The sequence below is a fragment of the Antedon mediterranea genome, chromosome 9 (assembly GCF_964355755.1).
Source record: "Antedon mediterranea chromosome 9, ecAntMedi1.1, whole genome shotgun sequence".
Taxonomy (NCBI): domain Eukaryota; kingdom Metazoa; phylum Echinodermata; class Crinoidea; order Comatulida; family Antedonidae; genus Antedon; species Antedon mediterranea.
Window position 1 is genome coordinate 2,097,805 of NC_092678.1, and position 21,894 is coordinate 2,119,698.

The 21,894-nt window shown below is 34.8% G+C and overlaps 4 protein-coding genes across 7 annotated transcripts in view; 1 reads left to right on the forward strand and 3 right to left on the reverse strand.

Annotated features, from left to right (window-relative positions):
• Positions 1–6,972, reverse strand: part of LOC140059062 (exportin-T-like) — a 33,502-nt gene extending 26,530 nt beyond the window's left edge. For 2 of the 3 annotated variants that reach the window (XM_072104882.1, XM_072104880.1), the window contains exons 1-7: positions 6,838–6,972; positions 5,313–5,402; positions 4,630–4,766; positions 4,203–4,272; positions 3,525–3,743; positions 2,458–2,811; positions 1,118–1,197 (exon numbers count right to left, since the gene is read on the reverse strand). In XM_072104882.1, coding sequence (XP_071960983.1) covers positions 1,118–1,197; positions 2,458–2,811; positions 3,525–3,743; positions 4,203–4,272; positions 4,630–4,766; positions 5,313–5,384 — 932 coding nt within the window. In that variant the 5' untranslated portion in view covers positions 5,385–5,402; positions 6,838–6,972. Of the gene's footprint in view, positions 1–1,117; positions 1,198–2,457; positions 2,812–3,524; positions 3,744–4,202; positions 4,273–4,629; positions 4,767–5,312; positions 5,403–6,794 lie in introns of all 3 variants that reach the window. The other variant, XM_072104881.1, reaches the window with a different exon arrangement.
• Positions 6,973–6,976: 4 nt separating this feature from the next.
• Positions 6,977–8,776, forward strand: LOC140059069 (large ribosomal subunit protein eL20-like). Its single transcript, XM_072104895.1, has 5 exons — positions 6,977–7,022; positions 7,427–7,606; positions 7,870–7,999; positions 8,375–8,484; positions 8,581–8,776. The coding sequence occupies exons 1-5, from the start codon at positions 7,005–7,007 to the stop codon at positions 8,668–8,670; spliced, it is 528 nt and encodes a 175-aa protein (XP_071960996.1). The 5' UTR covers positions 6,977–7,004; the 3' UTR covers positions 8,671–8,776.
• A 97-nt stretch (positions 8,777–8,873) lies between these two features.
• LOC140059064 (complex I assembly factor ACAD9, mitochondrial-like) lies at positions 8,874–18,907 on the reverse strand. The gene is made up of 15 exons (XM_072104890.1): positions 18,643–18,907; positions 16,931–17,024; positions 16,529–16,630; positions 16,076–16,182; positions 15,578–15,678; positions 15,355–15,433; positions 14,725–14,796; positions 13,011–13,113; positions 12,566–12,715; positions 12,219–12,409; positions 11,722–11,930; positions 11,192–11,324; positions 10,781–10,858; positions 10,115–10,316; positions 8,874–9,618 (listed from the first exon to the last, which is right to left on the reverse strand). The coding sequence occupies exons 1-15, from the start codon at positions 18,844–18,846 to the stop codon at positions 9,518–9,520; spliced, it is 1,926 nt and encodes a 641-aa protein (XP_071960991.1). The 5' UTR covers positions 18,847–18,907; the 3' UTR covers positions 8,874–9,517.
• Positions 18,908–19,321: 414 nt separating this feature from the next.
• LOC140058743 (death domain-containing protein CRADD-like) lies at positions 19,322–21,893 on the reverse strand. Of its 2 annotated transcripts, none has more exons than XM_072104475.1 (3): positions 21,724–21,893; positions 20,782–21,107; positions 19,322–20,138 (listed from the first exon to the last, which is right to left on the reverse strand). In XM_072104475.1, the coding sequence occupies exons 2-3, from the start codon at positions 21,083–21,085 to the stop codon at positions 19,786–19,788; spliced, it is 657 nt and encodes a 218-aa protein (XP_071960576.1). In that variant the 5' UTR covers positions 21,086–21,107; positions 21,724–21,893; the 3' UTR covers positions 19,322–19,785. The 2 variants fall into 2 exon arrangements, with proteins under 2 accessions (XP_071960576.1, XP_071960575.1); XM_072104474.1 differs by having other exon boundaries at positions 21,680–21,893.
• Position 21,894: the final 1 nt, after the last annotated feature.

Below are 21,894 nucleotides of genomic sequence, written 5' to 3' on the forward strand. Positions count from 1 at the left end.
CTTAATAACAAATATTACATAATGTAAATTTAAATACATCCTTCCTAAATACTGTACGGATCTTTTTCGACGAACTAATAATAAACTTTGATCGAAAAACCTTCAAACAAAATGAACATTTGGTAATGCGGTACTCCGAAAATGCCTCGATAGAGTGCATGTGTTGTGTACCGTGTTTTGGTGGTCTGTTAACCTCAGAGATATACTACCCTACAGCCGGGTGAATAACTCAATGTAATTTGGTATACAATGATCGCAGTAATCGCCGTGTCTATAACACAAATCAAAAAACGCCAAATACGCCACATACTTTTTTCGGCCGTCCCGTGAACATACAAGACATTTCATGTTTATTTTATGCCTATAAAATAATAAAAGAACACCATGTTTCTCGTTTATTTTTATCGTTTATACTGCATACCATAATATTATACAAAAAACTTTCATGCGCGAGAAAAAAGTTCCCCATATTACACTCCACTCAGGGGTGTAAATATACCACGCTAACGCTTGTGCACACACGGACCAGGGCGGCGGAAATTAACTGCAATGGAAAATGGTGTATTTTGGAGAGTGATGACGTCAGCATTCACACGAGGAGCGAGCTTGACAACTGGTAGTTTTAGGAGTGCGTGTGTTTTGAAAATGGGTATTTTCCGAAGATTGTAAATCGTGTTTTCTTTTTAAACTCTTGAATTCATAATAGTAATTGAACTCTTAGCTCTTTCACTGTGTAGGCCTATTTACACACAACTATTAATGCTAACCCTAGCTCGCGATTAGGTTGCATCTTTTTTTTTTTTTTTTGAGAATTAAGGGGGTGGTCACCCTATTCTTCACCCCCCCCCCCCCCCGCCCTAGATCCGCCACTGCACGTTAATATATTTGCTAATGGAAAACAGAGTATATTTTTTCAACAAACACTCTTGGATGGGCTGGTGCCGAAATGTTAAAATTATATACACAAAAAACAAAGTAGATATATGTGGTTTGGTTGTTGTGTCTGTAAACCTAATCCTACTGGATTAAACAAAGTTTGCAGACACTCCAGCCAGAAAACAAAATGACATTTTGGGGATACTTCTAGAGCTAGCCCCTATATTAATAACACACATACTTTTGCCAACTGATTATGAGATTACAACCCATTCCGTTTACAAGTCGAGCAAGTTTTGCTAGAAAATCAACATCTTCATCCTGTTTTAAAAATACAAAAACAATATATTTTTTTAAGAATATGGATTTGTATAAAGACTAAGTAAAATACAGTCTTAGGTGCTACTCTCATTGAAATAGAAACTGGGACAAGTATATATGGAGGGGGGGGGGGGGGGGGGGGGTTGGTGGAAAGGTCAGTGTTTGACCTATATCAATGCAATTATGTACACCAGTAATTTAAATCTGCCAGACTTGATGGTGATACATTACACCATAAACTAACAACAAATAAAGAATAGTTGACAAACATTTGTGAGAGGGCTTTGCCCAGCAGTGGACGTCACGATATGGGCTGAAGAAAGAAAGATCTAATTTCAATCTAAGTAGATTTACCGATAATTAATCTACATAGTAGAATCTAATGTTGAATGGCTTAAAATTTGAAAGTGTTCAGCATAATGTTGCAATGTATATTTGATGTTAACGGAAATACAATTTGACAATTCACTGGTAAGTACGTGAATTGTGTAAGTAAGACAGCCTGCTACTAATTCTATAGACTTAAATTGTGCAATATCTAAATCTGTTTTTGAAAAAAAAAAAAAATATTTACAGTAAAAATAACACATGATAGCCATAAGCTTAAAAAACACTTGGTATTAATGATTATTTTCCCATATTTCGCAATGAGCAATAGTCACGCTATCATTTGAGTGCCAATAACAAGTTGTTTTTTTCTGATAAAGTTTGATATTAACTAAAAATATGGCAAATTTCCCAATTTTGTATGAAACGGAAAAGGAGCAAAAAACATGATATTAGTACAAAGTCAAATAGTTTGTAGCACTACTAGATATTTGTATTGTGCCGCATGAACTGCCACAATCATAATACTCGGTGAAGCATATAGTATTTTACTGTAGCCAGGAAATTTGGGAAAGGCTGCATATTCAAATGTGTCCAACTTGGAAAAGATAAATATCGGGAGAAAGCATAGCCAAACAAGAGAGGGTGCTATAAACATTTTTAAAAAATACATAAAACATTAGAGGTTGCTAGGCACTCTCCAGACCTTTAGTTACAAACTAGGACATAACAGTGAAATCAAAATAATATTAACATCGGCATGTTTTTCTATAGAAAAAACAATCAGGAAAAACTGTTCCTTAATCGGAAAAATATTGGGAACCTCCATTGATTATCAGGATACTAGTTACTAGGGAAATCTTGGGTTTTAATAAACTAACAATCAAAATGCAAACCCAATAGTGTCTTTAAATGGATAACAGTTATACTTACTTGTTTTGGTGGGATAACTCCGATTTCCTCAAGTACTTTCATTAACGATTCAATCAGTTCAGTTTTCATAATCGGGTCCATCCCTTTATTGATAATATCATGAAGACAATCGCATGCAGATTCACGTAAAACATCAATTCCCAAATAGTTCAATAATTTGCTGACAAAACGATCATTTGCAATTAGACCAATATCAATCCACGACACGTAAAGTCCTATGACCTCAATACAATCACAGGCTAATTCGGGGTGCGTGCTCTCGTAGGTTTCAAGAATCTGGTACCAGGATTCTACGAGGTCATTCACACAGCGTACACGCATCTCGTCCTTAAGAAGTGTATTCCTTTGCGCTTCCTATTAAAAAAAAAAAATTTAGTACCAAAGATTAATTACTACAATCAATGAATAAAGATTTAATGTAAAGAAATATTATTATTTTTAGGCACTTAGGAAGTCTACAAAAGGAATGTCATCAGGCTGAGACATCAGCGATTTGTTGCTTTGCCAGTTAAACATTTTGAATAAATAATTACAACGAAAATTAAATCAAAGTAATGTAATTGAAATTTGATGATGAAATTTTCCACAAATTAGATAACATCTATTAAATTATCTGTTTATTCTACAGGGTGTAAAGCATTAACGAACAACAAGTACAGAAAAGACAATCATTAAAATATTAATAGAATTAATGCACAATATATTTAATCAAGGCAATCTAACAATATGATGCTGAGCTCAGGATATCAAAGGGTTTATTTGTGGCTGCGACACGATCAGTTCCACGTCTCTTAAAAGATACCACACGCCACAGAGAATATGTACATAGTACAGTACTGTTGGTATTTTTCGCAGCCAGACATAAAATCAAGGCTGTTACGAGTTCCTGTGTGATTCACCTGTTAGATTGCCTTGAGGGTGCTCTTGATCATAGCACATATGTATGTAACAAACTAATTTACATATAAAAAAATGTAGGTAAAAAACTGTAAAAATACTCTTAATATCATCCCATTGCATGGCATAATAACAACACATTATGGAGTTTAATTGTAACTTTCTATTACCTCTGGTGTGTGCACAATTTCACGGTCCACCACTTCGGAATCAATGGCTAGTAAAATGCGTAGATACATATCTACCGATTTGTGGCCCAACTGCAACACTTGTAACAGAGTGGAGAAGAACGTGGGCCATCCAGCGGGAAAGTCGTAGATAAACACTAAAGAAAAAAGCTGGGCTACTTTGTTCTTGATAAAATTCTTCTCCTGGCCTTCTGATGTAACCTGAAAGAGAGGAAATTGTTCACAAAGTGGTAATATTCATTGAAAAGATTGGATTGAGAAGGAATGTTCTAACAGATATTTTAACAATACACAGATGTCGAATCTAGTGGTTAAGACAAGGGCACCGCAAACTAATAGCCATGCAAACAGCATGGGTTCAAGGCTCTCCTGTGGTAGAGCAAGTACATCTTTCTTTTTTCTTTCAGAAGAGTAGGGGTTACTGGTCTGTCTAGACCTTGCCGTTGTGGACAGACAAATAAGTGCGGTCTGTTGGCGGCTGTACAACACGAACCTTTAGGAGATAAGAAAGTTGCTGCACATGTTGTCCACACCAGTGCGCAATTCAGCCCAGTAGATTATTCCACCACATTTACATTTAATTATGAAAAGTTATGAAATGATGAATATATTCAGTCAACTATCTATTAAAAAGTAATTCCAGAAAAGATTTTCACTGACCTTTAATTGTAGCCAGCTCAACAACACCTGTCGCAGGTGTTGTTGGTCTTCTGGAGTACTTGCTCTAAATCTAAAACGAAGAATAAAATAGAATTTATTATCAGACACCTACATTATATTGTGACATGGATAATAATGTGAGGCAGATTTTGGAAGAATAGAAGATGTACAGTATCATTAGGACACTAAATCTCTGGATAGAGAATGTACTGGTGAACAACCAGGTATAACAAATTTTGATCTTTCAAGAGGGAAAGTGCATTAGATCTTGTTTTTGGACATTGGCAAAACACTGACTTTAAAGAATAGAAGATGTAACATTAGAATACTACACCTCTATAGATAAGGGGTGAACAAGGTCATTGACCTTGTTTTCTGACCTCATGGTTAGAATAAGCCATCTGTAAATTCTGCACATTAAACTCACCTGTTGCTAATGAAATGTTCTAAGACCTGAAAGCAGAAGAAAGAGACATTTTCATCAGCTGTTCCCTTCAGCAAGGTTTCTCCACAATGCTTCCATCCATCTGGTGACAACTTCAGTTGTTCAAAGTAACCAAGAACCTTTAAAAAACATTTTTATCAATTAAAATTATGTATATAAGTATGTATATCTTTAAAGCTAAACATTCACTTAGATGAATGGGAAGGAGTAGCCCAAAGCACTTGGAGCGCTTATTACTTGGCAAAATGAAATTCATTTTCTAAGTTACCGTCCTGAATTTTTGGATGTTAATATGTATACTTACAGAACATGCCTATTGATTTTCAGGAAATTGATATTGGTTACCTCTATTAAATAAATAATATTCTATTATCCTATCCAAAATATCAAGTAGTGATTCCTCTCTTACCAAATATTTTTTTCCCTGATATATATTTTGTACTTCACTCAGTTTCTGAGTGCTTTCATTATTATTATCTATTTCCCAAATAATAAGTGGGTAATTTAATTAAATAATTAAATTATACATTGTTTAATGTGTGTAAATTAAACAGTCTGAAATTGTGCAAGGTATTTCAAGTATTAGATAAAACTAAAGATTGATGTTGTTAATATTTTTGTTTGTAAATTGCAAAATTATTAAACTTTTGTTTCAATTTCCTTACCTGTGCCTGTTGGTGTGGATCAGTATAAAGACCAATACCCTGTATTAGTCGAGAATCCATATTGCTCTCCATTTCATCTTTTTATGAATACTAAGTAAATATAAATAAACACAGTACTATATAAGAGTAAGTCTATTATTAATTTGTCAAGGTCAAGGATTTGTCATGTACAACAATAACAGTATACTGAAAAAAGTAAGCCTAGGCTGAGCAACTACTTTTGTGTGAAATTTTGATAGTCTCTTGTAGTTGTACCTCTAGGTAGGGCATAGGTCTACATCTAAAATCATAAGCCTACTTCTACCTAGGCTTATTAAAGATTTGATTATGCTAGTAGTACACTAGCTAAACTAGAGGCCCTAGTTAGCTAGCCTAAAAAATATCCCGTGGCTAAAGATACGGAACCGTATTCTAACTTCGGTTTACTAAAGGTACAGTAAAATTACATTACGTCATAATCAGCCAATGGGGCTGTAGAGAATGCCTATCGGCGGCGCCAGGCTGCATGGATAAGTGTGCGCTGATAAGGGTTTTATTTTTATTCCAAATGGCCTACAGTATTTAGGCCTATATTTTTTTATTAAATTTTGTTTACAGATGGTGACCATAAACAATAAGCAAAGGCGGACAATAAAGGGGCCCTCAAATACTATGATTTAGACAGTAGCCCCAGGGCTGAGTCACAGAAATCACTCCACACATGCAGCTGGCCCCAGCCTGGCACCGCTTTCCCTACACAAACAAACTCATATAATGAGGTTATAGTATGTGTAAGTCGGCCTAGGCCTCTTTTGAAACGGTTTTCTGTATTCTAGAATTAAAATCAACATGTTTTGGCTTTTCAATAATAACAGACGTAGGCTACATTTTGTTTTTGGCACACACGACGGCGATAATAGCGATAAATAAAGCATAAAATAAAGAAAATGCGGTTGATCACTGTTTTCGAGATATGAAAAAAAATCTAAAGTCCTTATACGATGACGTCACAGGCTTACCAGCACCCATTGGCTGGTTATGACGTAATGCAATTTTACCGTACCTTTAGCAAACGAAAGTTAGGATACGGTACCGTATCTTTAGCCATGGCGAAAAAATATTTTTAATTAAAAAAATATAGTAGTAGGACCTATTATTATGGCTTTATTATGCCATGGTCATTGGGACCGAGTTACGTGAACCACTATTAGTATTAATATTTTCCTAGAATATAGATATAAAAGCTTACAAATTCAATTTTCCATAGATATTTAGCGATCTAATATTCTAGGCCTATTGAATGCCAACCGGCCGTAAAGGACGAACAGTCAATGATGCGCCTACCACCACCCATCCCATCCATCATCATGCATATCTAGCCTACCTAGGCCTAGTACTAGCTGGGCTAGGCCTAGCTATATGCTTCCGATTTTAACGTTCATAATCTATTTTAGAGGTAATAATTTGCTTCAAAATTATCCTGACAATTAGTTAGTTTTCTACCTGCAATTTAAAGAGTTTACTGTGCTAATTTTGATGATTTTACCATTATCTTTTGGGCGTAAACACAACACTTGTTCACTATTTTTTTTTCCGTACATGAAACGTGTTTTCCTTTCTATGAAGCACCCCCTCTATAAGTGATGACACTTTCTGAAATAAGTTTAACAGCGCCCTCAATTAATCCGGCCTTTTCTCCTCGTGGACGCCATTATGTCGTGTAAAGGACAAGTAAGTCGGGGAATAAATGCTTAATTTTATCAAAAAATATAAATCTTGATTGCCAACGCTCATATCTGTATTTCCTCTAATGTCTATTCTTGAAAAATAATTAAAAATATTCTGGTTTTGAAATTGTGAAAGCCATTTTTTAATATCGCAATTTGTTCATTCACATTGATTGGATGGAAGCGATCGAATGCAAATAATGGAGGAGACTAGCCTAGTCTAGGCGGAGGTCTAGGCCTATCCCAATATAACTAGGCCTAAGTAAGTGGATGGATTGATAACTTTCGCACCTGATTTGGGTATTAACTGAGGAATACTAAGGCTAGGCCTATATACGTAATTAAATAATAGATAAGCCTAAATGTAGCCAATTCAAAAGCAAATGGACTTTCTTTTCCCTTTTTCAGTTGCGGGAATTCCATGTGGTGGGGCGCAAATTGCCCACTGAAAAGGAGCCAACTCCTGCCCTCTACAAGATGAGGATATTCGCTCCCAATGCTATCATTGCAAAGTCTCGTTTTTGGTACTTTACCAACAAATTGAAGAAGTTAAAGAAGTCGCAGGGCGAAGTCTGCAGTTGCAGAAAGGTAATTATAATGACTGGATACTATATGGTGTAACAAGCACTGAAAATGCACAAAACTCCCTTGAACTTCCTAGCATCACAGTAGTTTGAGTCTAAAATTGTGCACAAATAAATTATCAGTTTTGTCGCCTTTCCTAGCTTAAATGTAGCTTGGAAAGTGAACTAAAAAAACTGAGACAAACAAAGTAAGGAAAACTACTTGGGATTTGCTTGCCAAAAAGCTTGCTGTTGATGAGTAGCACTAATCACTTTGTTCATTTACAGATTTCAGAGAAACGACCAGGAACCATCAAGAATTTTGGAATCTGGTTGCGTTACGACTCGCGTAGTGGAACCCACAACATGTACCGCGAGTACCGTGACTTGACCACTGCAAGTGCTGTCACCCAATGCTGTAAGTACTGACGTCACAATTGGTTTTATCATCTATATATTTATGTAGAAAAGTATTTATCAAACTGCACATAAACTCCCTTGGACGTACTTGCATCTTCAGTAGTTCAAGTTTTAAAATGTGCATATAACAAATTCAATCGGTTTTGTCGCCTTTCCTAACTTGACAATAGTTTGTGGAAGTGAACTAATAAAACTGGTACAATATCATTGAAAAACCCCACCCCTAGCTAATCTGTTCAGGGGTTTGCTAGGAGTGAAAAAGAAGTGGCTTCGAGTGGACCTACACTACAGCTATGGTTTACAGGCAAGCGCCAAAAAAATCAGCTGCTCATAAAGATATTTAAAATTTATGAGAAATCTTATTAATCCATAGATCGTGATATGGGAGCTCGTCATCGTGCGAGATCTCACTCAATTCAGATCATGAGAGTTGAACAGATCGCTGCCAGCAAATGCCGCAGATCTCACGTTAAGCAGTTCCACGTAAGTTACACTATTAATTTCCTTTCAACGTGAAAGTACTACATTTCGTCGAAAATGATTTTTTTTGTATTTACATTTGTATTTGATTTCTTTCAGAACTCCAAGATCAAGTTCCCACTTCCTCACCGTACCATGCGTACATACAAACCAGTTTTCACTACCAAGAGACCAAACACATTCTTCTAATGGAATGGTCTACTTTATAAAATAAACATTCAGGCACTGGATATATGAATAAACTCTCAGATTCAGCTCTGATTATAAAAATAAATGAAAACTAATGACAAAATAATGGTTTGTTTTTTGTGTAGTACAGTAGTAAAGCCAAAGACATGCACAGGCCTTTAAAGTATCGCAGTCATCTTCTCCTTCCTTGTCTTCTCTCTCTGGAAAAAAAACCAGATAGCCACAGTTTTGCCATTGACCGTTCATTGCCGATACTTTTATTTCAGTGATGGACATACCTTACATAGGGCTATACAGTAATTTCATATAATTTAATTATGTATAATATTACAAAAGTCATACAACTATTACATTAGTTGAGATACCCAAGTGACATCCATGCATTGCCTATGCTGTTGAGAAAGACTGAAAAAAACCTGGTGCCTGGACGTAAGCTAAACAGGCTGAATTGGAAGAAATCATGCTTCAACAAGTCTGGGACTATTAATCAACGTCTGGTATGTTGTATGGAGCACCACTGGCTAAATATCATAAGCCCTCCCTCTAGACAACGCCGAGTAAAGAGAAGAATGTACTCAATGATTACAATGCGATGTTGAGTAAAAGTAATATAAAGGCCAATTTACACAGATGCATAGAATCTGTCCTGGTCGTAAGGAATAACAGATTCTATATTTTTATTACCGTTATCGCTCGTCTGTATCAATCGGCCTTAACTGGAAGTGCTCCATATAAAATACAAGTTTTTTTTATAGCAACCGAATTCAATGTGAATTGGATATTACTTATTTGTGATGTGAAGCTGTCTGCATTGCGTTTTGCATTCATATTATCCTTTGCTATCATTTTAATACTCCTTTGTGAGTGGATGCGCTGATACGTATCCTCTATTTTCACAGATTTCATCAGAGATCCTTTCAATCATTGAGTCTCCATTATGATCTGGCGCTGAAAATTAAAACAAATATATTACTTAGTGAAACTTCTTACTGTAAGAAATATAGCACAACAGCCTAGTACTTTTTAGGGTTTTTAATAAAGCCTGGCATAAACTATATAGCTATCGGCTGAGTCAATGGACAGGAATAACACTTTGCTCACAGTGTGCGCCAGACAATTCGTAAAAATATCTATCGGATTTTTTGTCACGTGTCATCTACTCAGAGTGTGCGCCGAAAAAGTCAGCGCGCGCTGTATAGTGTAGTAAGTAATCAGATTGTTTGAAAGCACTCGCATACTGAAGGTGTTTAGTATGCATCCGATGTGCTAACTTGCACTGATGCGATGGAGCATTGTGACTACATATGTACAGCAATAATATTAATCTAATTAGCTATCCCTTTTTTTACCTCAATGACCCAATTAGCTATCCCTTTTTTTACCTCAATGACCCAATTAGCTATCTCTTTTTTGACCGCAATGACCCATGTCAATGAACACTTACCTAAGGTCAATTGTTTAACATTTTCTAGTACTCTGTCATACGCTTCATTACAAAACACGGTAGCTATCAGATGATCATGATCGTTGTTTTTAATGCCATTGACCTTTGCCCTTGTTGCTCTTGACAACACTGCAGTCATACCGTAAATGTCTATGGCAATATCTGCTATCCTTTTTAGTACAAGTTGTTGATTTATAATATCCTGAAAACAAATTAAGAAGATTGTTTTTATATTAATTGATATGTATTGCATTTTTTTTAATGTTTAAGCGTGGGTGGTTCCCACACAATATACGCAACAAAAAAAATGCCCTTCCAATAATTTGTGTTTTACCCCGCCTGCGTTAAATCAAACCTGCTTCTTGCGCATCAATGTTAGTTGCCGTAGACTTTAACCTGGTTCACACCGAGTACTTGAGTATGCACTGTACTATGGTTTTTAGTGTTCTGTTTTGTGAAATCAAACTGATTTTCCGTAGTGATGTTTGCAGCACTCAACATGGCTCTCTAGTTGTAATATTTTAACTCTCTTTATTTTCTCCTTTTTCCTAAAGCAACCCTTTGGGGAAGCTTATTTTTTGTGTATATTCACTCCACAGAAAAGCAGTTATTAAATTGAGGGTGTCCTGTACTAAGGTATGAACAGACTATACAACAAACACCAACCTTTTGGAATTTACTAAGCATAGATTCATTGACATAATAAAAGGTACCAATGCATCTTTCAAGTTGCTCTTTCTGTTCCTAAAAAACCAATTACAAATATAATTAGAAAATCCAACATTAAAAAATATAACAAACATAATTTTACAGACATATTTAGCAAAGAGCTCTTGCGTTTTATCATAGAATATCCACTCACACATTATATTATATGTAATATATATATTAATATGTATATGTCACTTCTCTCAATAATTTTCATTATTTTAGATGTGTATATAATGGTAAAAAAGTATTTAGGACTTTTTGGATGTTTGATTTTAGGGAGTTATCGATTTTCAAAGAGTCTGATATCGGGAGATATTAAATGTAACTCATCTAAAATGCACTAAAACAGAAAAGTTGTTATTGTACCTTAAATGTTGGATGTATTCCAAACTCCCCAGGCTGTATCAGCATATCTTTCTTCATTCCCAATCTGTATTTCAACCGGTCTATCATGCTAGACCATATAAAGCCTGGATTGGATCCTGGGCTTTTTAACTTCCTGTAAATAAATGTTACGAGAGTGGGCTGACTTCTTACACTTTCTGAACGTTGTGCCGTTTTCTTTAAATTAAATACGAGACAGATGCATATACTAGACCTCCCGTTTTAAGTTCTTATTGATACCTATGATTGGAATGTGCAAATGCCAATTATGGCTGGGATATACAGTACGTACAGTACACCCCTTTCTGTGGTTGGACTGTTGACCTTTTTTTTTATTATTTAACAAGGCCATTTCATTCTACTATACACCCAGGCAGCTAGTATGACTAACCTGGAGCTGTTAATATTATGAGAAGCTGTTTCAGAACAGTCCCGATATTATGACAGAACTAAGATTGAACCAAGGAGTCAAGTCTAACAAGGTAAAGCACCGTGTTACCACCACTACTTACTTTAGAGATTCTTTCATCTCTCCACCAGCATACTGGAGACCAGTCAGTGATATGAACATTCTAAGGATCTCATTGGTTCCTTCAAAAATCATCATGATCCGACTGTCTCGTAGGTAGCGTTCGTACGGGTAGTCTTTCATGTAGCCTAAACCTCCAAGTATCTGAAGCGCCTGACTCACATGCTCCCAGCATGCTTCAGAACTATAGATCTGTCAACGAGTTTAAATTACAGTAATATCAAAAGAACTATACAAATTATTACTACGTACTTAACGTACTTATATAACGCACATTTTATCATATAATAATCATAATCAGTGAAACAAAAAGTCTCTGTATATTCAACAAAAAATATTTTGTTGGTATTGATGCATGATGCAGCTATTGCCCTGGTAAACCGTGGGGAAAGAAAATTAAGAAGATTACACGTATTGTTGACCATGTCGTTGCCACTGCGCTAGGCCGCTAACGCACTCAGACTTGTGCATTATTAGTACCTTAACAATGGCAGCTTCTATGGAGCAGTCTTTGTCGCCAGGCTGGTCCATCATGGAGGCTGTTAAAAACGCTGTACTCTCCATCACATATGCTGATATGGCCATGCGTGCTATCTTATCCTTAATCATTCCAAAATCTTTCAGTTTGGTCTCAAACTGTTTACGTGTTACAGCATGCTCTACAACTTCACCTGTATGCAAATTAACCACATGGAGAAATCAGTTGGATAGAGAAAATTCAGCATGTAACTTCATCTGTATGCAAATTAAAACAGTATCATATGGATATAGCACCACAGTTAGTGAAGCGTATCTCCTTAGTATTGTGTCACATGTACATTACTTACCAATCAGTGTCCTTATAATACCACCACCAGATGCTCCCATGCTGAAGCGGCCATTATTCAAAATGTTCAACGCTAACTTAAAGCCACTGCCGGGCTCTCCAATCATGTTCTCAACTGGAACGGGACAATTTTCAAAATGAACCTCACACGCTGAAAATAGAAAGTATAAATAAAATATGCATAAAATCAGACCTCCCAACACAAGAGTTCCAGAGATTTCATGTGATTTTCCATCTCCTGTTACATTGTAATTTCTCCCAATATGACACACTTAGAGCACATAAAGCATGTGGCATACCTGTTTTTAATAGATGCTGATGCCCAAGATTGTTTTAATAGTGCATTCTATGTTTGGATGCAACAAAATTGTAGCACCCTCTATGGTTTGGTCTCCATGGGAACTCTATGTTTTGTTAAGTAGTTTCAACTACAAGACTTCACTTACTATTGGATCCTCGAATACCCAGTTTGTCCTCAGGTTTCCCACTTGTTACGCCGCCAAACTTTCTTTCAACTATAAAGGCCGATATTTTGTCTTTCTTTCCACCCTAAATAAGTAATTGACCATCATTTTAATTATTGAAAACAATAAATAAATAACTACATTTGGATTGAAATGATTAACTACATTTGGAAGAACTACTAGAGGTTACTCATTATAAAGATATAAATAAATAATAAAGTTTATGAATATTTTTATGATTTATTTACATTATGATTATTTATTTATTTATTTCGTTTTCTTTTAGTAGGGTAGCCCTCTCAGTAATAAAATAACTGCTCTTCCGAGGGGCCCTACGGCACATTTAAACAAAATTTGAAAACAACTTAAACTAAACTTAAACTAAAACTTAAACTAAAACTAAACTTCAATGCATGTTCTCATTATTATTATACTTTTATACCATATTTAAATATATTTCACTGGAACCATCCTAGACCACCGGCAACAATAAATGAATCTTAACAAGTGATTTAAAACGGTTATAATTGTTTTGTTTTCTTAATTCATAAGGTAGGCCATTCCAGAGTGAACTTCCATAATAAACAAAACTACGTTTGTATATTTCGAGGTTACATCTGGGCAAATACAACAGATTATTTTCATAGTTTCTGGTTTGAATATTGTGTACACTACTAATATATTGCAAAACATCACATAAGTATGAAGGTACAGATTCTTGTAAACATCTAAATATTGTACAAATTGTATGATATTCAATTCTTGTCTTAATTGTTAGCCAACCTAAATCATAATGCATTTGTCTAACAGGAGTTCGAATATCAGCACCTAGTATTAATCGTGCAGCTCTATTTTGTACCCTTTGCAATTTTAAAATATTGGCGTTTGAACCAGTACCCCAGACTGTTGAACAATAGTCAATATGTGATAAAAATAGAGCATTGTATAATCTTTTAATAATTTTAGGAGATGTAAAACTTTTCAATCTATAAAATAGATGTAGAATTTTTGATAGTTTTGCACATATAGAATCAATATGTACTTTCCATGAGAGTTGTTCATCAAATGTAAGTCCCAAATATTTAAACGTTTCAACTTTCTCAATCGGAATATTATCAAAAATTACTGTTTCATCTGTTGTTTTATTAACACGTGCATGAGTACCAAAAAGCATGTATTTGGTTTTATCAATGTTTAGAGTTAATTTATGTTTATCTAACCATTGTTTTACATTTTCCAACTGTTCAGTTAAAACTGTTGTAAGCTCTTCATTTGATTTACATGCATAAAAAAGCGCAGTGTCGTCTGCATAGAGGACTGTTTTACAAATCCCATCAACACTATCATGTAAGTCATTTATGTATAAAATAAACAACAAAGGGCCAAGAATTGAGCCTTGTGGTACCCCATAGTTGACATTTAAAATTTCAGATTTTTTTCCATTAAAATTAACAAATTGTTTGCGATTTTTTAAATAATTACTGAACAATGCAAGCTCAGTGTTTATCATTCCAAAGGTGCATAATTTACGTAATAAAATATCGTGGTCTACCGTATCAAACGCCTTTTTTAGGTCAAGAAAAATTGCTCCAGTTACCAAGCCATTATCAATATTTTTATATATATAATTGCATACATCTATCAGTGTAGTAGAAGTTGAATGTAACGACCTAAAACCAGATTATGTTTTATATACCTTATTACCCGCTACTTCTTCTCTTGCAAATACAGTGAACACATCAGCTATGCCGCCATTAGAAATCCAAATCTGCAGAAAAAAGTCAGTCACAGTTCCCATGAGAATTTTTGTCGAACTGGGCCATAATATTACAAACAAAACTATTAAAAAAAAAAAATGTCCTCATCTGGAATTTAACTAAGGTCTCAGCAATAGAAAGCTACATACAGTACATAACCATAGTACCAAACTTAAAATTCACTTCCATAGTGTAACTGAACCTAAATATCTTACTAAGGCTAAACATTTTTAAAAAATCCCCTTTTTTTGAAAGGGTAGGGGTACAAAATTTATAGTCAAATTTCACGCCACAAACAACAACATATTTGTTTTTAATTAAAACAAAATAACAATAGTTTATACAAAATATGTTTTTCTAAATCACCCAAAATAGGACTCGAACCTGGGACTCCACTATTGGAAGGTGAATGCAGACCTATTACACCACATTTATATTTCCTAGTTTTTAGTGCAATTAAATGTGTTCACACACGGTAATAAGACAGTAATTTAAGAAAAAAAAAGTTATAGTAGAGAAATTATAGAGTAGGCGGTGGGATGCACACCTCTAATGAAAGTTATTTTTACCTTGCTTCCATTCAGTAGATAAGTCTTGCCATCTGGACTTAATGTTGCTCTTGTTCTTAATGATCCTGCATCGCTACCACTGTTAAAAAGAATAAATATTGAGAGTGTGAGGAGGTGTTCAAATTATTCAAAACTGAATCCTAGCATCTTTGGAACCTTATGTAACATATTGTATACTACTATTAATGCTAAATATTAAAATATTAAATCCAAGATTCCTTACCTTGATGGTTCTGTGAGGCAGAATGCAGCTACATGTTCCCCTGTCGCAAGCTTGGGTAGGTATTTGCGTTTTTGTTCCTCAGTTCCCGACATAATAATTCCCTATGAGTTTAGAGAAAACAACATAATAACCACATTTAAAACGTGGAATATTACATATGAAATAAGTACTCTCTCATCCTTGGGAGAGTTAGCCTATATCTGGTTTGTACAGACATTCTGGAATTCAGAATATGTTTATATTGGTAAAATGAATTGTATGGACCTCTAGAAAAGTCTGTTTTTCAAAGATTTTCCTGTTTTAATAAAGTCTCGTGGTATTGGAGGTAATTGATGATTGATAATTCATACATTAAATATGTTTTTAGCACACACAAACCAAAACTGCTGTCTAAAGTCATAATTTATCTTTATAATTTCTTTCGCCCTCATCAGAACTTTTTGTTAGTACTCTTAAATCATCGTGTCCATATAGTCTAGACAGAGCTTTAAATATTACCTTTAAGCCTATAGCTTGATGAGCTGCGAGTGTAACTGCAATAGCACCATCGTATGATGTGTATTCTTGTATCTTGGCATATTCAACATTGGAGAGGGCTAAACCACCTTTAAATTAAGCAACAAGTTATAAGTATACAACAAAAGGCACAATACAAATTACAATGCATTATATACGGTGGTGTTTATTTGCATAAAAAAGGCGTATTATGTTTAATCTACACTATCAGACTTTATGTGACCACAAATGTGATGTGCCATATATGGAGACAATGATATATATTTTGGCACATTACACTCTTTTTGTTAAACTAGTTTGATAGAGTAGACAGTCTAGGATACGTTATGTGGGTGCATGTATGTTTTATTGTTTTTAGTATACAGTCTAATGCAAAAATGCACCATCTTTTAAAATCATGTATCGTTGACGTATAGTAATATTAGGCCTACTTACCATATTCAAGAGGAATCTGTTGTCCAAACAGACCCATATCTTTCACTTTTTGCATTGTTTTGTCATCAATTTTTGCTGCCAAATCTATTTCTTTTGAAGGCACTAGAGGAAAAAACACATTTAAAACACATAAAAAAAAAACACATTAAAAAAACTTTCTAAAAAAAAGTTTCTAACAGCAACAATGTTGATGATAATCTAAAGCTCTGTCTACACTATCAAACTTTGTGCGACCAAAAAAAAATGTTATGTCATATCACTACCATATTTGGGCACATCACTTTTTTTTTTGTCAAACTAGTTTGATAGTGTAGACAAAGCTTTAGATAGACTGACACTGGACATATTGTGAACAATAGCTGGTGGCGGCACTGTGGCTATTTTTAACTGACATGCACCTACCTTCTTCTTTGAAAAACTTTTCAATTGGTGCACACAGTTCAGTAATTTCTTGATATTTTTCCACGGACACTTCTGGATAGGGGAAAACATCTTCCTAAAATAATAAACACCTAATGCTTTTAATTGCTATGCATCTGCAGTGGTTACAAGAGTAAAAAAATATTCACTTTGACCAAAAATTGGATTTTAAAAATATTTACAGTACGATAAAAACTCTAATTTAAAGGAAAAAATTCAACCGGAAGTTGAATGCAAAACATTTTTGCCAAAAGTTAATATGACCTTATTGAAACTACAAAATGACCATTTCAAAATTTAATTTTATTCATCTTTATTTTTTGGAGTACAATGAAGTTAAGAAAAAAGATTACATTGTAAATGAGATTAATTTCTCTACCGTCTACTACTAGACTTTGCCCTTTATGTAAACAGTGGCCATGTGAGTCACACTATCGTTAAAAGTCACAGCCTGGTCATGGGCATGTGACTTCTCAAAGTCATTATCAAAGTCAAACAATCACTCAATAGTAGTTAGGTATACTGTATTTCTGTGTTTACTGTAACATTTGTTTGAAATGACAATTATTTTGTTATTAGGGAGGTTTCGCAACCTTACGAATACAATAACGAAAACGGATACATCATACATTTGTGAAACTTTTGAGCTGATTTACTAAAGTAATTTACTAAAATGCCAAGTCAATTTTGATAAATTGCAGTTTTTAAAGTCCTCACTCGCTTTGATGTTACGCTAGGCCTAGGCAGCCAAGCACCAAGCAACACGTACCTGCGCTTCACTCAAATTTACCGCAGTCATATTTTGGACGCGCCTCAATATTTCGTTGCCATGCGAAATTGATTTTTTATGGCTTACGAAAACAAATACGTGTGCGTGACGTATCTGTTTTCGTTATCGTATTCGTAAGATTGCGAAACCTCTCTATTACTTCAGCACTTACGTGTTTGCGTTATTTATTTCCAGTCACTGTTTAAGAATACTAAAATCTTATTATTTGGGAAAATTATGTTTAAATTTAATATTTTGCTTCAAAGATTATTAAGTACCAGACTAAAGTGTACTTACGTATTTTGCATGTCATTTGAGAATACATTTGCATGCTTCTAACATTGCATATCAATTAGGGCAGCAAATTAATGAATAAAATAACTTTTTTGAAAGAAAGTCAACCAATTCCAAGTAAATTATCTTTCTTGGCAAAATAATATAATATTACAACAAAATTTTAAATGACCTATGCCTACATAAAATACATAATAGTTGATTAAAGCCAACTCTTTTGTTTTATTTTAAATTTATGACAAAAATCGCACAAGAAAATGAAAAAAAAAAAAAATAAATAAAAATTCATTGACAAATATCATATTTCTATTTTGTAAATTGTGCACTGGCAATGGTAGTAAAAACCATTGCAAGACTCGATACATATTTTGTTCAGACATATCATTTTAACAGATGAACCCCCTCCCTCACCCCCCGGGCCCCAGCCCAGTGCAACCATATTATCCCCAAATATGTGTATTTAAAAAAATAATATATAGGCCTCTAGGCCTATATGCGGCCTTAAAAACATTCAGAATATTGCAACATTTAAAATACTGAATTAAAAAGTCTTCAATAAATAAATAAAGTAGTAGGTCTATGTATCAGGATTTATTTTACTAGTATTAGCCCTAGGCTCCTGTGTACCTACCTTTATCAACCGGCCCATGAAGAGATTCTTCGCGAACGCCCCTGAGTTTACCGGCGTCCAATGAAACTGCCGAGGCCTACCCACATGTTGGCGTTGATTAGACGAACATATTAATATTTCGCCATTTTTTAACGCATTTCTACAACCTACATGCTCTATTGTCTTACGCACGCCTTTTATTGCACTAACATTTCTTGAAAACATGTTTTAATATGTCTAAAAAAACACTAAGAGCTAAACAACACCGTCTCACTCGATTCTTGTTTTGAGCATGCATGGAAGTATGAATAACCCATTTGGCGTTTCATACTATGTTATGCGCAATTCTAAATTGCGCAAATATTTGTTTGCGCGATGAAAAATAAAATGTTGCTTTTTTGTTGATTATTACATTTATAAAAATGAATGTATTACGCAAATTCGTTTTTGCGCATAACATATATGAAACGCCAAAAGTGCCGTTGGTTGGATCAAGATTTGAAAAGTCAAACTGTATGTATATTGGCCACATTTTAACACAAAATTAATAAGCAATAGACAATGTTACTAAGTATTTATTTGCTACTACATATTAAAACTAGCACTAATCTAAACAGCAAGCATATTATTAGTTCTACTAGTATAAACAAATCAGATATGCATCATTTTTATTTTCAAATACAAAATACTTAAAACAATAATTGTCCAATAAAAAAGATGAAATGTTATTTTATCATGCTAACTATTATTTTTTGTGGGATACTAGTACTCTTAATATTTAGTAAGAACATGATTATTTTATATCATTTAAAAGAACAAAGAAATGATCACACAAAAGTGAACCGGAATATATCTTGACACACAATGATTTATTTAAACAATATGGTAGAGTGTGTCCTATACTCTGACTTGTATACACGGCAGTCATTCAATTAAGTAACACATTTTTATTGCAATACAATCAAAGCTGTATGAAAAGATTTATAATAGTTTTTAAATAAAGCTAGAGAGATGTTGTTTATTATGACACCAAGCCATTACGCAGGGTATGCGCATAATTTTACTCGACAACTGCGTAGTTGGTAGGTCACTATTACACATAAGTCACATTATATAATAGTATTTGCAAAGAGATCATCATAATACTACAGAAAAATGTACACATCACTGTGTCGCCAGAAACGCATAAGTGTCTATATCAAGTCCATGGTCCTTAGCTTTATCAGCGAGTACTCGAACAGTTGCATTGTCAGATTCACGATTTTTCCATTTTACCAAACAACTAAATATCTGGTCCCTTGGTGTGTTAGCATTGCCACTCGCATGAAAGATTTCATTCTCTTTCAATCCAAGACTCCTAATGAAGCTTTTCCAATCTGCGCCCATATTCCCAGCAAACGTGTTCAGCTGCAATTCAGAAACTCGTTCATCAGGAAAATTTCTATCTTGAACTGAAGTGGAGTAAGGTAAATCTCTATTCATTGGTGTTGGTGAATCTGTATTATCTCGACTCGACACTAAAAATTAAAAAAAATTATATTAATTGTTAAAAAGAGCTGTGAATTGTAACATAACTGTAACATTCTGATCTCCTCTGAGTTTCTTTAGCTTACAACTTATTGGATGTGGGTATAAATGTATAGGCCATTCAGCCGTATTGCCCAGAATGGTGTTGACATTCTTTTTCTGCCAGTGATTATCTCGTCACTGGTAGAAATCGCATCAACAACATCTGCTGGTAGGTTATTCCAGTACTCGATAGCTGAACAAATTTAGACCTTTTTGCATAGATGGTGTGTATAGCTTAAATGTATGACTTTGATGTTTGAAAACTGCAACAGCATGTGGAATTACTAAGAACCATATATTTAGTCTGGCAACACAATTTGTTTACTTTGTTGTTGGGTTTAATGTGAATAATCATATACAAGCGCTTTGTGGTGAAAGTTAGTTGAACTCCTCTATTAGGGCTCCCTCTTCTAAGACGACGTCCCTTAAAAGGGGATCAGTTATTGAGTCCCAAAGATGTCCCCTTAACAGGTGATCCTTTCCTGTATTATTACCTAAATATTAAATTATTATTTTCCAATATAGCAGGAAGGGGAGTGTGGGCGTGGGGGTTAGTTCTTATGTACAGAATCGACAAACTGTATAAAATACCTTGATTTGGAAACTTCATTGGTTGTGGATCCTGAAGTTTTTTATTTACAAAATGATAGAGCGGGTCTTCCATTTCTTTCAGCGCTTTTAGAAAACTTGGAAATGCATTTGGCCCTTTTGTCGGCAAAGTGTCGAGAAAATACTCATTCTTTTTCATTTTTGTTGGTTTGGATTCGATGATCTCAGAATCTTCACTTGTCATTACACTATCCTGTATCATGTAGTTTATCAACATATCTGTTGGTAAATCTGACACTAACCGCACTCTGTTACTAAGTAGAAGATATTTGTGCTGATCGTCCATTATGAGAATGTTTTTTTGAAATCTGTAAAAGCAATTTAAAAAGAAAACTCTAGTATTAGTAAAAGTTCATCAGTTAATATTATTATTCTTTAGGCCTAGTAGTAGGCTAGATTTGTTTAGCTATGGCTAGCTAGTACTACTATCCTACTATACTACCTACCAGATTTAGGGCTTACATTTGTTTAAAATAGAATATTCGATTCATACAATTTCACTCAGACCAGAAGCACTCCACTGCCTTTTTACTTTATTTTTTTAGTGATTAAAACTCGTAAGAGAGGGGCCTACCTAGCCCTGCTTTGTAGCGGCGCTACAACTGTGGTTTCTTATTATTTAGGTGGCCTAGCTATGCTAAAACAAATTTAAAAGGCTAGGCCTAGTGTCGTGGACAGTCAGTGGTGTACAGAGTGTCACTGTGTCAGTGACGTGTGTAAGCCCCTCCCCAACAATTGACAAACAAAAAGGTTAGCCTAGAGGCTAGCTAAGCTTAAATTAGGTTAGGCTAGGACCAGGCCTAATAGGCTAGCTAAGTAAGCTGTCTACTATTCATGCCTAGCCTATTCAACTTCTATGATGAGGTTAATAAGTACTAACTTTTATATATCTATAATTAAAAATAAACAAGTTCCTAGGCCTACTTGGTAGCTAGGCCCAGCTTCCACTCGCGTGTATTACTGCTTTGTTGTGTGAAACGCCGCGGCGATGTCTGTTTAGTCCGCCCCGCCGGTACTTCTTTCCCCGTCTTTTTCCTTTTTCCAGCTCAGTTCCGACACGTCCACCCCGCCTTCGTTTTTGACGACCAAACAAAT

Coding starts and splice junctions, on each gene's coding strand:
- LOC140059064 (XM_072104890.1), bottom strand. CDS start 18,846: ATGTTTTCAAGAAATGTTAGTGCAATAAAAGGCGTGCGTAAGACAATA. Junction 16,183..16,528: donor ACAGATTCCTCTTGAATATG/GTAAGTAGGCCT, acceptor CTTAATTTAAAG/GTGGTTTAGCCCTCTCCAAT. Junction 10,859..11,191: donor GAATACATCCAACATTTAAG/GTACAATAACAA, acceptor TTGGTTTTTTAG/GAACAGAAAGAGCAACTTGA.
- LOC140058743 (XM_072104475.1), bottom strand. CDS start 21,085: ATGGACGATCAGCACAAATATCTTCTACTTAGTAACAGAGTGCGGTTA. Junction 20,139..20,781: donor AATGAAGTTTCCAAATCAAG/GTATTTTATACA, acceptor TTTAATTTTTAG/TGTCGAGTCGAGATAATACA.
- LOC140059069 (XM_072104895.1), top strand. Junction 7,607..7,869: donor AAGTCTGCAGTTGCAGAAAG/GTAATTATAATG, acceptor GTTCATTTACAG/ATTTCAGAGAAACGACCAGG. Junction 8,000..8,374: donor AAGTGCTGTCACCCAATGCT/GTAAGTACTGAC, acceptor ATTAATCCATAG/ATCGTGATATGGGAGCTCGT.